Genomic DNA, 22,789 nt, shown 5'->3' on the forward strand with positions numbered 1-22,789 from the left:
CAATTTTTTGCAAATAAATTTCAACAATGACAAATCTACCGTCAATAATGGCGGCAAATTATCAACTATCATGGTAGCCAATATACTTTCAAAATTTATTGGATTATTATGTTGGTACAAGATGTTACGATGAGACATCCTTTTGTCAACCAAAACTAAACTCTATGAAACGGCATTAAGATATATAATCATTCATCATTACACAAAATGTTCTAAGTGTCCACCCCCTGGAGCGGAGCATCAACAAAAAATGATGCAAAAAATATCTGATTGGGAGCTTATGGTACGTGCATTGCGTAAACGGTTAAAGTTACGCAACAAACATGTTTGACGGAATTATTCCTCTTAAAAAGTCTAAAAAATATATTTTCAAAGTCCCCCGCCGCATGTCTGACTACGATAAACTCTAAAACTACCCAACAAATTTGCGTGAAATTTGGTACGAAGATAGTTTATAGAAATAAATTATTAACAAATATATAAATAATTATATAATATAGGTAACGTTTTTTTTTTACTTTTCCGTAAAAAAACTATAATTTTAATAAGTTATTTTGAAAAATTCTATATTTCTTCGAACAAGTGTTGCCTACCCTAATTGACGCCAGGGCTGTCATCTTAGTTTTGACATTATTGACAGTTCGGTGTAGTGTACAGTAACATTTCTTGTTTTATTATAAGAACCACTATATCTCAAAAACTATGTAAATAAACCTTAAGACAGCATGGATAACTCATATTGTCGATTTTGTGCTGAACCTAAAACCTCGGAAAAGTTGTTCAATCTCCAATCGGACGGCCGCAAATACGACGAAGTATCGCTGAAACTTGCATTTCTAAATGCTGTTTATGTAGATGTTTCCAATGGTGACATGCTTCCTAAAACCGTCTGTTTTGTGTGTTACGAGTCTCTGAACAAAGCTTATGACTTTCTGGAAAGAGTCAAACGAGCCCAAGATGTCTTGACTAACTTATTTATGTCAACTGAACCTAACAAATGCGAATTTTCTGACGACGACCGTATATCAGATATAGATGATTTTTTGGCCTCAAACGACAATCCTGAAGTGAAATTAGAAGACGCTGCAGTTAAAGTAGACTACAACAATGTCGACATCAGCATTGAGGTAAAAAAGGAGCCAAAAGAAGAAATTGAAACTTTAAATCAAACAATACATGTTCAGGATATTTTGGATGCAGCATTGCATGTTCCATTCACGCCTGAAATGACTATTTATGCTAAAGAGTTGACAGATATAAGTAAAAGGTCCATTAAGAGTTGGAAATTTTATCCTTGGGTATGTTCATACTGTAGCATAGAGTTCCTAAGCATAGACATGTTGAGATCACATGCTAAAATCGTACATGGAAAGTGTTCAGCATTTCTCTGTATTGACTGCAAAGTTGGTAGAAAAGAGGACTTTACAGCATTCATAAAACATGTGAAAAAACATAGGAAATCTTTAAGGTGAGTTTTATTTTCTTTGATTTATCTTCATTTGATTGTGTTTGTTATTGTACTCAATGCTGTCATTATTTAGAGTTTAGTTCAATATGGTTCTGATTTGATAATAATCAAGAAAAAATTAACCATTCCTTATTTCAGTCATTACATAAAATTTAACTGCTAGTACTTGACACTAATACTAATACTAATATAAAAAAAAAATATTCCACAATATACTTAATATCATGTAGAATCAGTATGTTATGGAAAAATTATAGCCCATAGCTTCAGAAAAAAGCAGTATTGTGATAGAGAAAAAAGAAATATATCCATTATACTACAAATGAAATAAATATTTTGTTGTTTTTCTTTTTTTTAGAAATTACTGCTACTACTGTGATAAACACCTAACAGAAACAGAGAACCTCACATTACACCTAAAAGAACACTTTGAAAAATCACAGACTCCATGCCGATTGTGCGGAGAAATATTTAATGATGAAGAGGCACTCAAGATACATCTCCAAGATTATGCATCTTCTAAACCAAAACGAAGACCTCGTAGGAAACCAGGCACTCCTATAACAATAGAAGATTTGACTTGTAAACTTTGTAAAAAGGTATATAAGAATCCAAATAGTTTGAGAGATCATATGAAATTGCATACAATTGATAGGAAGAGGAATTACACATGTGACCGCTGTGGTAAAATGTTCTACAATAAAGGCACACTTACATCTCACATAATGTCCCATGACAAGATACGTCCACACGCTTGTAGGATATGCAACAAAAGTTTTCTATTTCCAAATATGCTGAGAAGACATGTTGAAATGCATTCGGGGATTAAACCATTCTCATGCGAACAGTGTGGAAGATGTTTCAGGCTTCAGTACCAACTGAATGCTCATAAGATAGTTCACACAGATTCAATGCCATATGTTTGCCAATATTGCAACAAAGCTTTTCGTTTCAAGCAAATATTAAAAAATCATGAAAGACAACATACAGGGGCAAAGCCTTATGCATGTCAGCACTGTGGAATGGAATTTACTAATTGGTCAAATTACAACAAACACATGAAACGAAGGCATGGAATGGATACTTCGAAAAAGAAAATCACTCCAGAGGAGTATTTCCAGTTAATCCAGAAACAGGTCAAATAGTTCAAGTCCAGGATCCTGCAGGCACTGAAGAGTGGAAAAGCAAGATTATGGTACCAGGGAAAAGAGGGAAAAAGAAAAAGATAATAAAACAGGAAGAAGTCTCATAATACTGCATACAGGGCTGGCTTTAGCTTTTTTTCTGGTGACTATTTTTGTTTTTTTAAGTCCCAATTGTGTCCCTCTAGAACCTTTGGGGTTGCCTTCTAAAGACCCGGCGCCCTGGGCGAAGCCAAATCGGGCACCAACTGCAGAGTTTGCTGTTTGTCTATTGCGTCATAATGAGTGTTTTTGGAAATTGAATTTAGACAAGGTATTTAAATTATTGCATAAAATCACTATTTTGTCTCTATGAATTCGAAATAAGCCATAATATGGAATAATGTTCTGCAAATTTTCTGTAAATGGTTCAAACCTTAAATTTTTCTTTTTTACAATCCAATTCTATGGATATTGATTTTACAGAACTCAAGGAATGAAAACCTGTGTGGAATGGAAATGTTGTTTATAATATAGTACATACTACTTTCAATATTCAATTTTCATTTTCTTATATTTTCTGAGTAGATCACAATACAGTTACTATCTTTCGACTCATAAACTAAGACCTACAATAATAATTGATATATGTAAGAACTGAAAACATTTTCCATTTCTAATTAAGTTTATTCTTAAGTTGCACATATTAGATTTAGGGGAAATAATTACATAAATGTATTAGATATTTTATTTTATTACATACAAATGCAAGTACATAATAAAGTTTTGAAAACAATGTTAAAGATTGTTTTTGTTATAGCTTCATTTTTTTGCGGCTCGCACGTTGTTTATATTAAATTATACAATTGAAAAACTATCCTGTAATAATTGATATTCATTCCTAGGATTTTAATTATTTTTTTTAAGTTATACCACTTTTTCCCGTATTTCACGGTCTATCTGCAATATTCTAACTTCCTCTATCCTACTTCTTTAACATTAGAAATGCGAATGCATGCGAATGTTTTGGGTGAAATGGGTGTTAAAACTAGACTCGGAAAGAGCAGATGGGATTTTAAATGATATTTATTACCCGCACAGACCATGTCCTGGATTGTAGGCTACCATTTACTACTATATTTTGTGCCGGTAGTTTACTCCCGTAGGAAGAAGTTTTAAAGTTAATTATAAAGTAGATGGCGTGGACGTCGCATCACTTCTAGCTTATTCGCAAATTGAAACGCCTTATGACCGGCGTCGACTAGGCGCGTCAAGTCGAGCCAATAAAAAGCGTATCGCAGCGTATACCGGCGCGGTGCACAGCTAAATCAGTAATCACTGCGCTTAAAACAACAAAACTGATTATTTTTTGCTCAAATCTACGCCGGGTATTATGGAATTATCAATATTTTGTGATCGAAATCTGTGACATTCCCTGCAACGGAGAAACATTTTTAAGCAGTTTTTTTGACAGCAACACTAAAATTTACGTCAGGCTTTGCGTCAACCTATGTTTTAGAGGTTATAACTATTTATCTTTTATGAAAACTGAGAAGTAAATAAATAGGTGAATGTAATTATCTTTTATTATGAATATCAATGACAGCGGGTACTGCAGGTTATGTGCTAATCTCAAACCTTTCGACGAACTGGTGAATTTACAACAAAACGATGACAAACGACGTGAAATTACTGAAAAACTGATTCGCATAAATGCATCGACAGATTTTACCAAAGATGTTTTCCCAAGAACGGTGTGCTTGCTTTGTACAGTAGCATTGGATAAAGCTTTTGATTTTGTCATAGCCGTAGAACAAGCCCAGCAAGTCATAAAAGATGCGATATTATTGCAAAATATAAAAAAAGAAGAACCTTATTCTGACAGCGAAAATTATGCATTTCACAACAATGATACAAATTATGATGATAATGTTAATGTAAAAATTGAGGGCGATCAAAAAGACCTAGTTTTTGAAGTTCCTGTTTCGAATAACAATGAGATATTGTCAAAAACACAGAGTAAAGTTAAACCTAAAAAGAAATTGCCTAGATCGCCAGGTTTGGATGGCATTCCTCTATCTCAGCTAAAATTAACATGGAAAGACTACAGTTGGATGTGTGCTTACTGTGAAACACTATTTCCGAATATAGATGAGTTGAGGATTCATTCTATGCAATACCATAACTGCTGCAATGCATTCCGTTGCATTGATTGCAATATAAGGAAACTAAAACTCAATAGTTTTCTCATCCATGTGCGAAGACATCGCAAAATTCTTAAACAATCATGCTATAAATGTGACATTAAATTTTCTAGCTTAATTGATGCTAGAAAACATAAAAACGAACATGTATCATCAGCAAACATATGTTCTGGTTGTAATACTTGTTTTTCAACTATAGATGAATTGAAAGCTCATGAAGATACATTTTATAGAAACACATGGTCACGAGGCTTAATCAAAATACAAACAGATGATAGTTTAACATGTGTAATATGTAAAAAGAATTTCAAAAACAAAAGCAGTCTTAATACTCACCTATTAATTCATACAGAAAGGAAAAGAGATCATATTTGTGAATATTGTGGTAAATGTTTTCTACATAAACAAAATCTAATTGATCACATGACATTACATAATGATGAACGACCTTACAACTGTAAAATATGCAAAAGCGCCTTTAAGACAGCACATAACTTACGAAGACATGTTGGCACTCATGACGGTCACAAACCCTATTCATGCGACCAATGCGGGCGATGCTTTAGGCTTCAAAAACAACTGAAATCTCACAGTATCATACACACAGATTTACTACCACATATTTGTTCATATTGTAAAAAAGGTTTTAGGTTTAAAACAATTTTAAACCAACATTTAAGGCAGCATACAGGCATAAAGCCCTACTCCTGTGACAAATGCCAAAGAGATTTCACAAATTGGCCAAATTTCAATAAACACATGAAGAGACGCCATGGAGTTGATATGGCAAAGAAAAAACACACGCAAGATGGTGTGTATCCAATAAATCCTACAACAGGAGATGTGATATTATATCCACAGACAAATGAGACTTTAGAATGGAAAAAAAATATGATGGTGCAGCGGAGACCTGGCAGGCCAAAACTGAAGTCACAAGATGATACTATAAGTAATACAATAAATGAGAAATGATGGAACCCTTGGAACATAAAAAATTTACAATAGGTAAATTATAAGAATTAATAAAATATGTAATAGGTTAATAATGTTAATGTTATCATTAAGAATCTTATTGGAAAGAATTATAAGTGATTCATGTTAGCTTAAAATATATTTAATTATAACTTATATCTTTAGAAAGAGATAACAAATTGGATATAATATTATATACCTGTTGATTATTATGATATAACCTGCTTTTTTTTTATGATTGTACACTGTCCATATCTGTATAATATATATATCAAGTAAGCCCAAAAATAACATAATTTGAATAATAATTAATATTAAGATGATTTTCTGCAGAACAAGATCAGAAGTACAGCTGGATGACGCCCTTCATCTACCACAAGCACCACAACTACAGTGACAAGGTGAAGATGGCGCTGAGGAAAAATAAACAATGGGTATAATGTAGAGTGAATCATATTAATAAACCAATCTCACCTTTGAGTAGAATCTTAATATATGGCATTGAACTATGTTAAAAAAAAAACTTGAACAGTAATTAAAGCCCCTGTTGTCAGCTGAGTCAAAATTCATCAAATGCTATGACTTAACTAATATTATTTAAGATGTTATAATTTGTTATAAATAACGACATTATTAAGATGCTTGCAGTAACTTGACATTGTCGAGACAAATTCAGCCCTTAGATCTCTAATAACATAAGAATATCTAGACATGTGGGAGACACTTTAGAACATTGATTGAAGGTAAAGATTGTAAATATTATGCAAAGTGGGGTAATTTCATATTTTATATTTGATCTCAATATTAGTGTGTAAACAGGCAAGATGGCGATTTCTACTCAAATAAGCAAAAAATGTATTTGTATAAATTTTCCATTTTCTTCATGATTTTCTATTAAATCTATGATTGGAGATCAAAGTATCTATAAATTAAAATTATGTATCCATTGTTAAGGTAGGTGCCAGTACTATTTAAAAATCCACCTGATACCTATATAAGATAAACAAGTTTTATATTGTATACATACAGACAAAGAACACACTTTTAAGCCAGTGGCTATAAGCTTGAAATGTGATTAATGTGCTCATGTATCATATACTATGACATTTTTGGAAATTCACCCCATATAGTAGTATAATCCCATCTTACGAGCCTAGTCTTTACGTAATGTTTTAGAAATGGTAAAGCTATACTTTGTTAAGTCTTTCTCGAATGAAAGGAGGCTACAATGGCTATAGGCAGCAGGGTCTTTTTAACCATATTGGACACTGCCATGCGACGAATCCGCTTGCCCCGCTCTTGTAGACAAAAACCTGTGACTCTCCGTATTGTAATTCTGGTGGGCTGACGTTTTACACTTTATATCGGTTTACGTCTCCTGGGTCAGTTTTATTATTTTATCAACATTAGGCCGGAGACTTGACGAATTTTGGTTATTCCCAATTACCGATTCTGCCGCCTACGCTCACGAAAATTCAGCCTGTATTATGAAACACAGTAAGTGTCTAACATGATTTAAACAAGTTGAACCTACTGACATGTATAAGTAGTTATTTAACAAATACATCAGATTATGTTACAAACAAAAATATAAATTAAATTACTATTAACATATTATTTATTAAAAAAAATTATAAGATTTCTTACTTAAAAAATAAAACAATATTATTTTAATAATCCTTTTTTTATTTATAGGCTATAAGAGCTAAACATCTTGGCGACATATTCACATCAAATATTTTTCTGATTGTACAATTTACCACACCATTTTCTTTTAAATATGTTATCCTGTCATATAACACAAAATTTTCGAAAATAGGTTGTAATAAATTTTGCAAGTGAATAAGAATTGCAGCCTTTTTGAAAATCATAACAGACATTTGCCGCCATATGGCCAAGAGTTCTGCAAAATTAAAATCCGGTTGTTCATCATTTTCAACACAAGGTGTATTTGGAATTAAAGTAAAACCCTGAGTACATGCATCTTGAATGTAGGATTCAAAATTGTTGTCCATACTTTTGACGTTAACGGCTTTGCGCTTGTTTCTTTTAAGTCTGCAGCTATCTGAAAAAAATACAAGACTTATTAGTCCCTCATCTTGAGATGTTTGCGGTAAATTAATATCCAAGATATGTTGGGCAATATTGAGTTTTATGCTCACAATCTCATAATTCTCATAATTCTCTCATAATCTCATTTTGTACAGCGAAAATTGCGAATAAATGTGCGCCATGCAAGTGTGAATATAAGTACTTATTTATTTTTCACAAGTCAAATATCCTGGTTATACTTTTAGAACATATAGCAACATAAATAATGTTAATTGATTCGTAAAGACTAAAAATGTGTAAGCTATGATAGTTGCATCATACTTAGAAGAAAATTAGGTTGGCCAATATTTCATGTTGTTTGCATAACCGACGATCCATATCTAATCATTCTAAGTTACGTCAGTTATAGTTATCAGACCAGCAGCTACTTTTCTACCGTTGTCATTGTCGTAAAGTCGTGTACAGTCTCTTTTATTTCTAGGGGATGCTCTTAACTAATTCTCCAGATTAATAATATTTATTTTTATTGAGTTGTACTTACGTTTATAAGCATATAATTGTAATACAGCCCTTGCCAACAAATTGAAAACAGAATTCGCCATCTTGTGGCTTCTGTTGGGGGGTTGAGCGGCCAATCTTAAAAATGGTACATTCAGGCAATCCAAGTCTTCATATTTCGCAAATACATTTTTTAAACAATTACTTAATGGGAAATTGTGGAACTTTCCGCTATTCTCATTCATCCTGTGGTAACAACAAGGCATTAGAATTAAAGCTTTTGCCTCCTCCATTTTAAGGAATATATTAATAGCGTCGATTGTTAGGTCGGCGCATGCGTGCAGTCCCGTTATACAAAACATATTACTGTCACCAAATTTATCATTCAAAAACTGTTTTATGTTCCAATCTGATTGCTCGGTTACCCTGTGTTTTATATATTTCACATTGTGTATTGAATTTTCATGGTATTTTCTTTGGCGTTTCTTTGCTCCGGCATAATGACCTTCATTGCATTCCAATCCAAGGACCTTAAAGTTGGTTATTTCATACAGGAGTTGATCCAGATATCCCTGGAAAATTAAAAGAAGAATTCTTCGATATACTTTTTTGTCACCTCTTTTGTCTATCGGTATTACAGATTATGATTGAAAGATTCTGGGTTCGGCGGTTTCACCACGGTCGAGCAACACGTTTGGGTTTTTTGTAAAATGATTTGTCTGGGATCGGAACTTCGAAGTAAGTTTAAGATCAGGCGGATAGTCATGAAAACCTAATTTATCGTTCCACATCATGCCTGAAAAAATATTTTGCTGACCTCACATAGGGGCGATATGACAAAAGATGGAAGAAAAACGATAAAAATTATAAATTCAGGTAGTTTCTAAAATATCAACTTACCAAACCAGATCCAAAATCCACTACTACATTACAGTCTATTTGTTTACAGCTATACTTGATTTCTCGCGCTAAATATACAATTTCATGTTTCTTCTTGGCACTCACAGGCACGCTCATTACACCTTCTAAGCATTGGTCTTCTTCTACTTCATTGTAATTTGGTTGAATATTTTGTATTTCATCAAAAAAATCTTTAATGAACGTATCTTTTATGTTCTTTATATCAAAGTCCTCTTGGAAAACGTCTATGTCTTGTAGATTCTCGACGTGTATTTGCTCCAATACATTTTTCACTAATATATCCGTATTTGGAAAATTATATAGAAATTGATAGTCGTTGAAAAATTCTACGCATTTATTGAAAAAGTCCTCTGGGTTGTAGATATTCGAAGGAAGAGACATTCTTCTGAAAGGAATTTGGATTATCAGTGTAAAATTATAGAAGTTTTAAATTGCATTACTTTATTCAAGTCTTTAGTGTCACTCACTGCTCGTTTGTGTTAAAATAAATAATATTAAATACCTAATCTAATAAGATTAGCGGAAACTAAAGATAGCTCAAATCATTAAATAATAATATAATAATAACCTACATTCTTATAAGGGATTCGTCAGGTAATTTCAGTAAGGTCAGTTCCACTACATGTAACTACATAAGAGGTTCCATTAATATATATTTTTTTGGAATATGATTCACGATACCCTCACAAATAAAATGTCTCTTTGCAAATCCGTTTTTCAGCTCGTCCATATATATATATATATATATGAATACAATAACTGATTTGAAGACTTCTAACCAACAGTACCTACAGAAAGTTTTTTAAGAATTTCAGTGTCTTTATCAGTTTGAGTTCTTCTTCCATAACTATTATACTACTTGAATGAGCATCGAGCTGCTCCGTCTCGCAGTGATTTTCTTTACTATGTTTTAGTTGCGCAGTTGTCACCAGACTGCCAGTTCTCCTCCACAATGCCCCTATTAGGCTGGTAGACTGTGTAATAAGTCATTACGGAAAGTACTAGGGACGTTTCTAATTTATTGCAATGGAGGATGAACGAATTGTGCTCCGGAAGGATGGTAGTTATATAGTGAAGGTTTATAAATAAAATATTTAAAGCAACTAAAAATATTTATTGACCAGTCTCAACATTACTAAAGCGTTAATAAAAGCTAAAAAGATGCCGACAATATATTTTACGGTTTATTATTTCACTTCCAATATAAAACAATCTTTTTCAATATCTGTCTTCTTAATTAAATACATTTTGTAGGGTTCAGCTAACATAATTAACACACCCTATGGACAGGATTTTGATGGTTATCTAAGTACACTGTTACACATTTAGGATACCTGCATAACGTATTAGATAAGTAAAATTGGAATACATAACTACATATTCTAGTAGAATATTAAAAAAATCCTCTGTTATCATTATATAAAGTAGCAGTAGGTAATAATATTTTACGGAGGATATCATCACTAGTTACTGCGAAATAGGATATAGAAAATCATATCTAGTCTTAGAAATCCCATAGCTAGTCAGTAAGGTTTCAACATAACATTTGGAGATCCCCACGATCTTTTTGCGATCATAGGTTATTTATTTTGTATAAATTTTAATGGCATATGGTTTTCAATTTTTATCATCAAGCTCTTTTAGCTTCGGTATGGAAGTTAAATTTTTAGGCCCTCAAGGACACTTTAATAATTAGCCTTTCATTTAAACTTGGTGTTATATAAAAAGTTACTGTTGTGGTCCACAGATCTTTTCCCAAGCTTCCTGTCCACTTTCGAGTTTTTGAGTCGCGCTGTCTCCAATTACACACTTTCCGGCCCATTTATCTTTGGTCAAGTACTTCTGACATACTTCGATTAAATCATCTTTTTTTACAGCAAGCACTCGTTCTCTCTGGGTCTTCCAGATATCATACGACAAGCCGTAAAGGAATAAGTCGACACCTTTCATATACTCTGCAATCGGTTGATCCATTTGTTGCAAAATCGAAAGTTTAGCTTCGAAGATATTTTGGTCATCAACTAGGTTGGTGTTCTTAGACAGCCAGTCAGCTGTTTGGTCGAAGACATCCAGTGTTACTCTGGAATTAGGATCGCGGTACGAATAATAGTTGAAAGTTCCGTCGAGGGATAGCGTAGCGCCGCCGCCGTAAGCGCCGTTCTGTTCCCGAACAATTGGATGAAGGTACTTTGATGATAGGAATCTTGATAATACACGTAATTTTGCGTAATCCGGGTGTGTATATGCCACTGTAGGAACAACCTTGGAGCAGAAATGTACTGGAATATTCATGGCAATGTGCAATCCACGATTTTCTTTAGGCATATTTTTGCACTCTGTCCAGTTGATCCTATTCAGTTCCTTGTGTTCATCATCCTTGCACAATTCTTTGCAGAACTTCTCCACTGATTCATGAATATCCTTGTTTGTGTTACAGTAGTGGAATGTAGCTCTGATGTTATTACCCTTTAAGACCTGCTGAGCAATTGCATCTACTGTTGTCTGTATATCTTCAATTTTGTAGGCATTTTGAATTTCCTGCATGTTCATAACATGATGTAATCCTACTAAGTTCTCTCTGCATTCATCTACTGAACAGATTAAAGATCTAGCTGCCTGCATAGCATAAGTGTGTCCACTACTAATTACTCCATTGGTGAGGGATGAACAATAATTGTTTAATAGCATGGTCATTCTTTCAGAGTTTTCAAAGTTGGGTTTACTAAATATCTCAGACCAGATGTCAAGCATTTTGGACAGGTTTTCATCTAAGCAATGGCTGCTGACAAGCACCCCCTGTTCATATTGCCCTTGCTGGTCAATATGCTCTGTGATATGAGTGATGACACTCAATCCTGAAGTAGATTTACTTATGTATTTGTCAAAGTCCCTATAATTATGAGATTTTGTGTCAAATTTGTCAAGTACATAATTGAAAAACGGCAAAAGCTGCCTGTGTTTTTCATTTAAACAGTCTGATCCAATAACTCCTTTGAAATAAGTTACTCCATTTGTGTTAGCTTCACATAATTGTAAAGGTATTGTATCTACAACTGTATGTTTTAGAGGAGGGGCAGTTTTGTTCAAGGTAACCTCTTCAATTTTTAAACATGGCAACACATCTAAATTCTGTACCTCTTTCTGAGCTTTGGACAATTCCAGACCTTCCGATATATGTCTTCTCTTTGCTTTGGTGTAAGAGAACTAACTTTGTTTTTTAACAAGTTTGCCTCTTCTTCATTGAAAACATCATCAAATTTAGGGTCTGGACGCATGGTCATAATCAGTTTATGATTGTTTTTCATGAAGTATTTCTCTATAACTTCTCTAACATATTCTGGTTTCATCAAATTTGTCTTTAGCTGTTCCAGTAATTGATTAACCTTGAGAGCATTTAAAATTGGTCCATTATGATTCCACAAAGGCATAAGATTAAAAAGTAAATTCAATCCAAACTTGGGGGACTGGTGTTTAATAGATAACTCAAATCCATGTAAAAACACTCTCAATGTGTTCTTTCTCAAATCCTTTTCGAAAATTTCTTCCAAAGTTTGATTGGTTATCTTCTCAACAATCTCAAACTTTGATGTTTCAACATCTTTCAATCCTATTACAAATAATGTATCCCTTATTTGATTATCATAGCCTGTTAATGAGTTATAACCTCCAGATATATTTTTTTCAATAAGACTTTTGTAGAATGCTGAATTTGGACCAATAATCATCAATTCAGCTAATGCAAGCATCATAAAAGTCTCATAAATGTTGGTTATGTCAGACATCACATACCCAATGGCAATTTGATTCTGTTTATCAATTGGACCACCATATTGGTCAACTCTACAAGTGATTTCAGACCTTTGTGGAGTCTTCCATCTATCTTGTGCCTTAACTATTGTGTCTTTGGGGTTTAAGAATTCATATTTGCTCAAATATGCTTCATTGACAAATTTTAAATTGGCTTCTAAAGGGAAATTTCCGTAAGAATATATTCTGGAATTGCTTGGATGATAATAAGTGGAATGGAACTTCTTCAGATGTTCATGTGTTAGATTTGGAATGTGCAAAGGATCACCTCCAGAAACATACCCATATGTTCCTTGAGGCAAAATTGTGTTGATGAACTTTTGGCCAAAGAGAGAACTTGTCTCAGAAAATGCACCCTTCATTTCATTGTAAACCACACCTTTGAACACTAAATCAGAATTTTTGTCATCTATTTTAGTGTGTTCCAGCCTCCAACCTTCTTGAAGAAAATCTAATCTAGACAAATTAGGTTTGAAGACAGCATCTAGATACACCTTCTGTAGGTTACGGTAATCAACTTCATTCTGTGAAGAAAATGGGTAGAAAGTATAATCTGGACCCGTCAAGGCATTCATGAAAGTAGCTAGTGAGCGATTCAGCATTTTGAAAAAGGGATCTCTGACTGGGTATTTTTCTGATCCACACAATACAGTATGCTCTAAAATGTGTGGTGTACCCATAGAGTCCAAGGGAGTTGTACGAAATCCAACAGAAAAGACATTGTTGGAATCATCTCTCTCTAAATGTAAGTACTCAGTTTTAGTCTTCTCATGTGTAAGGAAATAAGCTGTCATGTTATACTCTTTAATATGTTCCACTTCGGAGCAGGCAAATCCATAGACCACCTTGCCAGGCTGAATATTTTTAGATACAGTTTCTTTCTTTTTAAGAATGCCATTGCTATATGTTCTGTGTGTTGATAGTTGGTAGCGTTTTCCAGGACGTAAACAAAGTCTTGAATACATTTTTTCGAATGTCCTGTAAAACACATGTAACACTCACTATTTTTATTATAAGATTTTCATGAAATGTTTGGTTCTATTTTTGAAGCACGAAAATGAATGAATAGAGAAAATCTAATAATTAGGCACCTAAGCCACTTAATAACTTATTCTATAGAAACGAATAGGTATGGAATAAACGCCGCTCGCTAAAATATTCAGTATAGTAGGTTATATAAACAGCAAAAATAATTATTATTTCTTATATTAATGACTACGAGAGACTCTAATGGAGTTTAGTTGATATTCTGTTTTAAAAACTGGATAAAAGAGAAAAACAAATGAAATGTGATGCAATAGCAACATACTTACGCAGATTTATATCCGTTTGCTTGTGTTTAATATATCTTGCTTTGTTCAATTGTTTTGTTTAAAACTTATATGACTTTAGTCATAACTTTAACAATTCTATTTGTAATAACGTAGAATGTTCATAACCTCGGCTACAAATTATAATACAGCATCACACAATCCGCAAGATGCAATTTTCCGAAAATGACATTTCTCAATTGACATTTAATAAAATTATTGCCATGTATGAAATGTATAGCAAGATCAATAAACCTGCAATTATTTTTTATCACTTCGGATCTTGCAGGACACACAATTTTATACTCCAATAATTTTGAGATTAAAATTAATAAAAGCTATCAATCTGTGAATTTGAAGGCATCCAATATTATACCTACTATTAATGCTGAGTTTTTTATTCCCTTACGTAGGTTACACTCTGAAGTCTGAGTTATTCCTCTACGATTATTTTCAAAGAGAATCGAAAATTGGTATTTTACAGTATATTTTCTGAGTTATACTTCAATATATTTTCACGAAATGTCACTTCATAGTAGTATACAAGCTTGGCAGGAAGGATAGCAAGACGGACCCTGAATAAGCCCATTTATGTTATGTTATCTTTTGAGTTTTCCTTATCTGTGATTAAGGCTGTATGGCTGAGAGCCTTTGCCTTCTCCTTAAGGAGTAAATCAAACCAAAAAAAAAATATGTGATTAGTGACAGATACACGAGATATTATTTGATCTGTGGTTTCTATTTCTTTTTAAAACACGTGTTTACGTGATGAGCTCGTGTGGAGCTCGATTTTATGCAATAGTTAAATAAAATAACACAAAATGAGTTTGTATAACTTTAAAAAGATTGCCGTAGTGCCTACGGCTAAGGTAAATAAAAATATATTTTACGTTTTTTGAAAGAAATATTGTTTGTACACATTTTGATACATAACCTTAAACTCTCTTTTTAGGACTTTATAGATATTATATTGTCTAAAACTCAAAGAAAAACCCCGACGGTGGTACATAAGCACTATAAAATATCAAGGATACGTGCGTTTTATATGAGGAAAGTGAAGTACACACAACAAAACTTTCACGACAGATTGTCAAGGATAATACAGGTACTTATTTCTTTTTTTTTATAATTATTAGTAAATAATATTGGCAGTACTACAACTATATTATTAAATTAATAAAAATGAACGGGAATGCCTATAAAATTATTAATATACTTTGTTGATTAAAGGAATTGGGTGTGTATTGAGACATATATTTATATTATTGTGACATCTAGTCTCACAACTATAATATAGGAACCTGAAGATATTTACTACATGTTCAAGGAAAAAGTAAGCAGATAATTTCCATTAAACAAATTTAAAAAATATTACTTACCTTCATTATAAAAAAAATATTTTGATTGTATTATTCTGTGTCTGTGAAGGGTTCTGGAAATATTCAGATTTAATTTATATCATTTTTCCTTTGTATATGGTTTCTACTTGAGAACTTAAACACCCCTGTGTTGATCGTTCAACTGCAAAATACACAGAATATGACTACTAAGCTAAAGGTTGTGAAAACATGCCAGATGCAAGCCACTTCTGACCGGTCTGTTTGGAAATATTAGGGGAGTTTGTTCAATTAAGGACTTTATGTGATATGTAATATAATGAAGTTTTACTTAACTTAACTTTTTAATAAGGCTGCTTAAATATGTCTAAGACATCCAAACACCAATATATATGTACTATGTACTAGGTTTAGCATTCCGAACATTCACTGTGTTCAACTGAATTGAACTGCAATCCATACAACTGCTTTGGTATGGTGTAAATATTGACAGCTTGTGGTTGTGTACGTAGTGGCGCTCCAAATATAAGAACTTAAGTCTAAGTGTAAACCTGGATGTGAATGGAAAATATTAGTCAAAGAAGTAAAATTATTTGTTGTTCAAGAGAATAAATAGGTGTGAAAAGATAGTGGAGAATAAATAGTGATGTTTTGGTTTCCCTTTTAGTTTAATATGTGTTTATTTTTCCAGGAATTTCCAAAATTGGATGATGTTCATCCATTCTATGCTGATTTGATGAATGTCTTATATGACAAAGATCACTACAAGCTTGGTTTAGGACAGCTGAATACGGCCAGACATCTTATAGACAAGTGAGTATTTCATACCTTATTTAAAGAGCATTGTATAAGTTTCAAGGAATAATTTGTAAATTATATTCCTCTTCTCAAGTATTGATGTGCAAAAACTTTTCTACTCCAGTCTACAGGACATTATAGTCCATGTAATAAACATTATAAGTGTCATGGGATGACCTCAGTGCTTTTTGGTTTACAGATTTCGATAGTGCTGCAATTTTTTATTATTTTGTGGGATATAAGATTCTTTGTACTGTTTTCCACTTTGACTTGTCATAAATGCTACTGTGTTGGCCTAACTGACTAATATATTGAATGAATGAGCATAAGCTTGTAACAAAAATCTTGATACACTATTTGTTAAATGTATTCCTTCATATTTCAGTGTAGCGAAAGATTATGTGCGCTTGCTTAAGTATGGTGACTCTCTGTACCGATGCAAGCAGCTTAAACGCGCCGCACTTGGTCGCATGGCAACCATCATGAAGAGACAGGGTGCCAACCTAACATATTTAGAACAGGTATGCCATATTATAATTTTTATAAAGAAAATATCCGTAAAATGTTTTTAGTTTTGATTTGTAACATTCACACACCTAAGTAACCAGCAAGTTACATCATGGTTATACAGTATTTAAGGTTAGTCAAAAGTCGGTTTTGAAGTATGAAAGGAAAACTGTTGATACTTAAAAGTGTAATGACCAAGAAGATTTGTTTACTACTAGTACATGTGTACTCAAACGCTTGGAGCTTGTTTACAAAAGTTTTCCCTGTAATTTTTTGTTTTGCCTATATTTTTTGACTTAACTGCCATGTGTTTAAAACGGTGAAATGGTTTACAGTCGAGCTGTAACCATAGAGGTAATTACAGTCACCGCAGGGGCATTTGTTAGGGACCTAAATCCCAGGAAGCAGCAAACAGGGAATTTATTGGAATCAAAAATAAAATACAATGAGCTGTATTATTTGTTATAACTTCGGCATTTTTTCTCACTTGTGAGATACATATTTGCTCAATAGATAATGTGTGTACAAGTCTTTCCACCTGTGATTTTAAGTTGTTCATTTGTTTGTCAAAAGGTCCGCCAGCATTTAGCGCGTTTACCGTCAATAGATCCCTACACTCGGACGATTATCATCTGTGGATTCCCAAATGTTGGCAAATCCAGTTTCATCAATAAGGTATGTGTAATATTATGCAATCCAGGTGAAATATTTACTTGAATGAAAAAAAAAGGAATAACTTAACCAACAATAATAATTTATTGTTGTAAATTCATTTGCTTTTTTTAAAGACCTTGCTTTTAAGCATGTATTAAATTATTACTATTTTATTTTAAATTAGTAAAAAATACTATTTAAAAATTATCACATTTTTTCATGTTGAAAGGAAGAAATAAATAAAACAATTAGAAATAATTATAACTTATAAATGAGGTTGTACCATCAATGAAATAAGTAGATAAATATTATAATAACATAGTTTTTAAGTTAAACTGTAAATGATTCACAATTATTAAGCTGTATGTTTTGTTTTAGATTACGCGCGCCGATGTGGAAGTACAGCCTTACGCATTCACAACAAAGAGCTTGTATGTGGGACACACTGACTACAAATATTTAAGATGGCAGGTTGGCGTTTTTAATTTCATAGCCATTATGATGGTTTTCTTCTTTGTTTAATATCAATTTTAACATAGAACGTCGTAACATAACATAACTTTTATTTTAACTATAAAGTCAATCATCATTGCTCATTATATAGCAAGTTATTCCATATTGAAAAAGAGAAAAGAATAATAATAAATTTATGTACATATCTTATGGTTATCTGTTACAGGTGATAGACACTCCCGGTATCTTGGATCACCCACTGGAGGAGCGCAACGTGATCGAAATGCAGGCGGTGACGGCGCTTGCTCACTTGCGCGCAGCTGTTCTGTACTTCATAGACCCTTCGGAACAGTGTGGACACAGTATAGAGGAACAGGTATGATCACATTGGCACAGCAGTAAAAAGGCGAATATCTTTTCTATTAATATACATCTGCAGTGAATATGTTTATAAATTGTAGAATCTAGAATATATAATTTAGATTATGAGTTCTTTTACTCGTTTTTTCTAATTTTCGATCAAATATTATCCTTGCCATAGAGGTTTAAGCCATTTGTATTTTTTTTGTCAGTGATAAAATTCTTTGTACATCCTTGTGATGAAGGGATTTCATTTTGCTATTGTGTTGGCAAATGTGTAAAATAATGGAAAATAAATATTGTTTTATTTTTTCCAGATATCATTGTTTGAAAGCATAAAGCCACTCTTCACAAATAAGCCTTTAATTGTAGTATTGAACAAGATGGATGTGGTTAAGCCTGAAGACCTGGTTCCAGAGAAGAGGCAACTTCTTGAGAAACTGCAAGAAGTCTGTTCTAAAAACAACCTTGTTAGGTTAGTATAAAGTATGAATGTCAATCATCAAATTCAAAAGAGACCTAAAGTTTTTTTTTTACACAAACTGCACAAATATTTTTTTTGACTTGTATAACAATATTTAAATTTGATATGTTGCAGTGCTGACACGAATTCTGACCTCTCAGTGGTGCCGGTGATGCGAATGTCGACAGTGACTGAGGAGGGAGTGCAAGAGGTCAAGATCGAGGCCTGCGAGCGGCTGCTTGGCCACAGGGTCACTGAGAAAATGAGGACCAAGAAGGTAGATATATGACAGCCATTTACAGGCCACTTGCAACTCGCTAAACTGTTACAAAAATAAAACTACGCAGTACGCAACCATGAACAAAATCATAGACTATAAACCATTATATTAGGGATGATATTCTGTGTCACATACTTGACTAATATTGTAGATATTAAATATTACATAAACATAAACATGGCCATAGTGGTTGTGAATTCCTCATTCCAATGCTAAAAGTTGGCTTCAAAAGAACTGTTGCTCAAAGATAATTTGCACACGTTTTGTTTCCCATACCTTACATATGCTGTGTCCTGTTGCAAGCATAGAACTAAAACAGATGCATGTTACAATTCACACTCTTTCAGGTGGACGGTATCCTCAACCGGCTACACGTAGCGCTGCCATCTCCGCGCGATAACAAAGACCGGCCCCCCGTCATTCCTCCTTCTGTGGCGGCCAAGAAGCAACAGCAGGCCGAGCGGGAGTCCCGTAAGAGGAAACTGGAGAGAGAAATTGAAGTTGAACAGGGAGACGATTATGTCCTTGGTAAGTTAATGATTCTGTTATATAATCATTTTCTTTGTCATAATTTTGTTGAATTATATTAATAGAAATCAGAAATTTCTATCTATGCTTCAGTATCGCAAATGGTTATTTTGAGAACAACTCGAAAATATAGGTGGGTCTATGATATACAAACTGAATCATTGTGGACTCGCTAGCTTTTAGTCACATATCATAGGCCTGGCATAAATAAATGCATCAATCGAGTTTAGAAGAAGCACAATTTTCTTACAGAACTGTGATCCTTTGATATCCTTCAATAATCAACATAAATTTTATCACTTCATAATAATTACCTCATAATTAATATATTTTTTACAGATCTGAAGAAGAACTACGACATCCCGGAAGAGGAGCGGTACGACGTAATCCCAGAGATGTGGGAAGGACACAACATCGCCGACTATATCGACCCGGAGATATTCGACGTCAGTATAAAATTGCATTCATTGCTATCGCTTGCAATACAATATAAAAATATTATGAAACCGCTCATACTTCGAACACCCTGCTCCGCGTTAATACAAATAGACCTTATATTTATCATAGTCATGCTTTTTGATCAAAAGTTCGATTTACTAAACTTGCACGGTCTATCAACAGTTTAGTTTTGACATACTACGAAAATAGAAGACATTTTTAACTTTATATTATAAATGCTGCAGAAACTAGCGGACCTGGAGAAGGAGGAGGAGCTGAGGATGGCGGGTGGCATGTACGCGGTGCCCAAGATAGAGCTCGACGAGACCATGCGCGAGATACGAGAACTGGCACGCCAGATACGGTGAGCATGCGCATTACTATTCCGACGCCACAAGGAAACAATTACGTTTCTACATAAAGTTTTATATGGAGAAAACAGCATGTCAGATTTGTATTTTTACTGATTATGAATATGTATTTAAATCAATTTTAAAAAACAGCAGCCTTGTATGATCCGTTTTTGTTAGGAATGGATTTTTCCGTAATTAAACTCTTCCACGCGAAACGCAATAGTGTAAGCAAATTACAATGCATGGTTACGTTTTACTAAGCGTTTATGTTCGGCGAGCTTAATTCGTCTTCGGCCAATTTTTGTTGCTATACAATAATGCTCCTTACATAGGCTGTTTTTGATAACCTCTATAGTAAATACGTGTATTAAATAATCATTAAATTTTTACAGCAACAAGAAGGCGGTCTTGAAGGACGAGTCCCAGTTGGTGAAGCAGTCGACGAAGCCTGTGATGCCGCGCACGAGCCGCGCCCGCGCCCGCGACCGCTCCACCACCAAGCTCAGGGACGAGATGGAGAAACTTGGTCAGTTTTTATACTGTTATGTATTTTTTTATTTTTACAGAGAAAGAACAACATATATAACGCAATATGCCTTTAATTTTCTGACTCAAATAATTTGTAGTTAGGCCCAATCGAAGCTCACTAAAGTTTATAATACTTTGTGTGGAGTCAAAATGCGGCCGACATTAAATGATTTGTCGTTATGGTCGCATGACAATATTTATATTTGTTGTGCATTACCCACGTCAAATACAATCAAGTATTATCTGCGTAAATGTAATTTATTTAACACATTTTTTTACTAGTCAGGGCATTTCCTTATTTGATAAATAAGTAGCATCGTAGATGGCAACATTATGAAAGTATTTTTTTGGTATACTTCCATTTTATCAATGACCATTTCTGCGCCATTTACATTATAGCTGTTGGTTTAGAATCCATAGAGGTATGAATAGTTATTGTTGAGCATTCAATAGCTTCTGTATGAGCGTCAAAGAAGTCTAGTTGATTTGATCGTCGCGTTTACTATCAGATGAACTGCTTGTTCTTTACCTTTAATTAACTATTAATAGTTATGTTAAAATATATTTATCAGCTAGAACGTATGTGTGTTTGCAGGCGTGGACATGTCCGGCACGGAGGAGGCGCACTTCACGCAGACGCAGCCGCGGTCGCGCTCGCGCTCGGTGTCGGCCGCGCCGCCCGCCAAGCGCGCGCGCGGCCGCTCCGTCAGCGCAGTCGCGCGCGACGAGCAGGGCGTCAAGGACGTCGTCGTGAGTCTTCTGCACCTTATACATTACAATCAGGGTCTTGCACACGTCACTTGACGTATTTAATAAAAAAACTCTACCTTTTGGCCAAAGCAATTTCGACTTTATGTTCTTTATGTACAAAGATGATGTAAGATTGAAATGAAATTGAATATTTTGTGTCGCAGATGGCAAAGAAAGCGAAACAAATGGCTCACGTCGCCATCGCGAAGAAGACGAAAAAGATGGGTCTCAAAGGAGAGGCGGATCGTTTCATCGGCACCAAGAAACCAAAACATCTGTACGCGGGCAAGCGCGGCGTCGGCAAGACGGACAGACGATAATATCCCCACATATTGAATGGTTAAATACGAGGGCATACAATTTTGTATGCAATATTTATTGGTTTCAACAGCCCCAAATATTATATCAGTTTTCTCTTACTTTTTATATTGGCAAGCTTTATTCTATTTAGTTATTGTAACTGTCAAAGAATAATCAAACATAAATTCTCTTTGTTCACAATAGTAGTACTGATTGTGATATTTTCATGCCCTTTGCAGCAAACGGAAGGATTTAAATACACGTATTATCTAAGTTACTCTTTGTATTTTTAAACATTGTTGATTTTGTACTACCGTGACGTGTTATGAAGTGTACAAACAATACAAAACAATAAATATATTTTAAACATTACATACGACTAGTTATTGGTTTCTATTCAATAAAACGACCGAAGAGGAATGTGTCGTAAAGTCGTTTCGTTGATTGCAAATCGTTGTATCTTCTATCGCAAACTAGTTTTCAAAAGATTGGCATGACAATGACTCATGGGCGCCGGGAGGGGGATGGAACTAGGTGCAAATTCATGATATTTTTTTTGCGCAAATAGATTTATGTCACGTAAATTTCTATTAAAATGGTGGTGTAGGTAGTTTTATCGGTAGGCGCGTGGCGCGTGCGGCGGGCAATCGTCATAGCTGTTAGTTCCGACGCAGAAGCCATTTTATG

General features: G+C 34.0%; 4 protein-coding genes, 1 non-coding gene and 1 pseudogene across 5 annotated transcripts; 4 read left to right on the forward strand and 2 right to left on the reverse strand.

Moving 5' to 3' along the window:
• Nucleotides 1–645: 645 nt before the first annotated feature.
• LOC119189719 lies at nt 646–3,311 on the forward strand (annotated as a pseudogene).
• Nucleotides 3,312–4,097: 786 nt separating this feature from the next.
• On the forward strand, nt 4,098–7,386 carry LOC119188410 (zinc finger protein 782-like). Its single transcript, XM_030185528.2, has 2 exons — nt 4,098–5,798; nt 6,099–7,386. The coding sequence occupies exon 1, from the start codon at nt 4,179–4,181 to the stop codon at nt 5,763–5,765; it is 1,587 nt and encodes a 528-aa protein (XP_030041388.2). The 5' UTR covers nt 4,098–4,178; the 3' UTR covers nt 5,766–5,798; nt 6,099–7,386.
• Nucleotides 7,387–7,432: 46 nt separating this feature from the next.
• Nucleotides 7,433–14,464, reverse strand: LOC119189627 (protein RRNAD1-like). The gene is made up of 4 exons (XM_037439850.1): nt 14,353–14,464; nt 9,216–9,621; nt 8,359–8,887; nt 7,433–7,830 (listed from the first exon to the last, which is right to left on the reverse strand). The coding sequence occupies exons 2-4, from the start codon at nt 9,615–9,617 to the stop codon at nt 7,451–7,453; spliced, it is 1,311 nt and encodes a 436-aa protein (XP_037295747.1). The 5' UTR covers nt 9,618–9,621; nt 14,353–14,464; the 3' UTR covers nt 7,433–7,450.
• Nucleotides 10,336–14,544, reverse strand: LOC115456453 (presequence protease, mitochondrial). Its single transcript, XM_030185533.2, is given in 3 exon segments — nt 10,336–12,406; nt 12,409–14,021; nt 14,357–14,544. Coding segments are annotated over 2 exon segments (3,042 nt in total). The 5' UTR covers nt 14,009–14,021; nt 14,357–14,544; the 3' UTR covers nt 10,336–10,964.
• Nucleotides 14,545–15,174: 630 nt separating this feature from the next.
• Nucleotides 15,175–22,474, forward strand: LOC115439723 (nucleolar GTP-binding protein 1). The gene is made up of 15 exons (XM_030163685.2): nt 15,175–15,222; nt 15,306–15,458; nt 16,382–16,503; nt 16,874–17,009; nt 17,569–17,670; nt 18,028–18,120; nt 18,329–18,478; nt 18,780–18,937; nt 19,061–19,202; nt 19,553–19,733; nt 20,073–20,179; nt 20,417–20,535; nt 20,917–21,050; nt 21,648–21,802; nt 21,967–22,474. Exons 1-15 carry the CDS (start codon nt 15,175–15,177, stop codon nt 22,120–22,122), a joined length of 1,956 nt encoding a protein of 651 aa, XP_030019545.1. The 3' UTR covers nt 22,123–22,474.
• LOC115439820 lies at nt 21,150–21,286 on the forward strand. The gene has a single exon (XR_003938295.1). It is a non-coding gene; the product is annotated as a small nucleolar RNA SNORA16B/SNORA16A family (small nucleolar RNA).
• Nucleotides 22,475–22,789: the final 315 nt, after the last annotated feature.

The sequence above is a fragment of the Manduca sexta genome, chromosome 18, assembly GCF_014839805.1.
Source record: "Manduca sexta isolate Smith_Timp_Sample1 chromosome 18, JHU_Msex_v1.0, whole genome shotgun sequence".
In the NCBI taxonomy this organism is placed as follows: Eukaryota; Metazoa; Arthropoda; class Insecta; order Lepidoptera; family Sphingidae; genus Manduca; species Manduca sexta.

Bases quoted from the DNA above. Each gene is read 5' to 3' on its own strand.
- LOC119188410 (XM_030185528.2), top strand. From the start codon at position 4,179: ATGAATATCAATGACAGCGGGTACTGCAGGTTATGTGCTAATCTCAAA.
- LOC119189627 (XM_037439850.1), bottom strand. From the start codon at position 9,617: ATGTCTCTTCCTTCGAATATCTACAACCCAGAGGACTTTTTCAATAAA. The intron at 8,888-9,215 runs GTAAGTTGATAT...TTAATTTTCCAG, and splicing joins TGGATTTTGGATCTGGTTTG to GGATATCTGGATCAACTCCT. The intron at 7,831-8,358 runs GTAAGTACAACT...TATTTTTTTCAG, and splicing joins ACAATTATATGCTTATAAAC to ATAGCTGCAGACTTAAAAGA.
- LOC115439723 (XM_030163685.2), top strand. From the start codon at position 15,175: ATGAGTTTGTATAACTTTAAAAAGATTGCCGTAGTGCCTACGGCTAAG. The intron at 18,938-19,060 runs GTTAGTATAAAG...GATATGTTGCAG, and splicing joins TCTAAAAACAACCTTGTTAG to TGCTGACACGAATTCTGACC. The intron at 20,180-20,416 runs GTCAGTATAAAA...TAAATGCTGCAG, and splicing joins TCGACCCGGAGATATTCGAC to AAACTAGCGGACCTGGAGAA.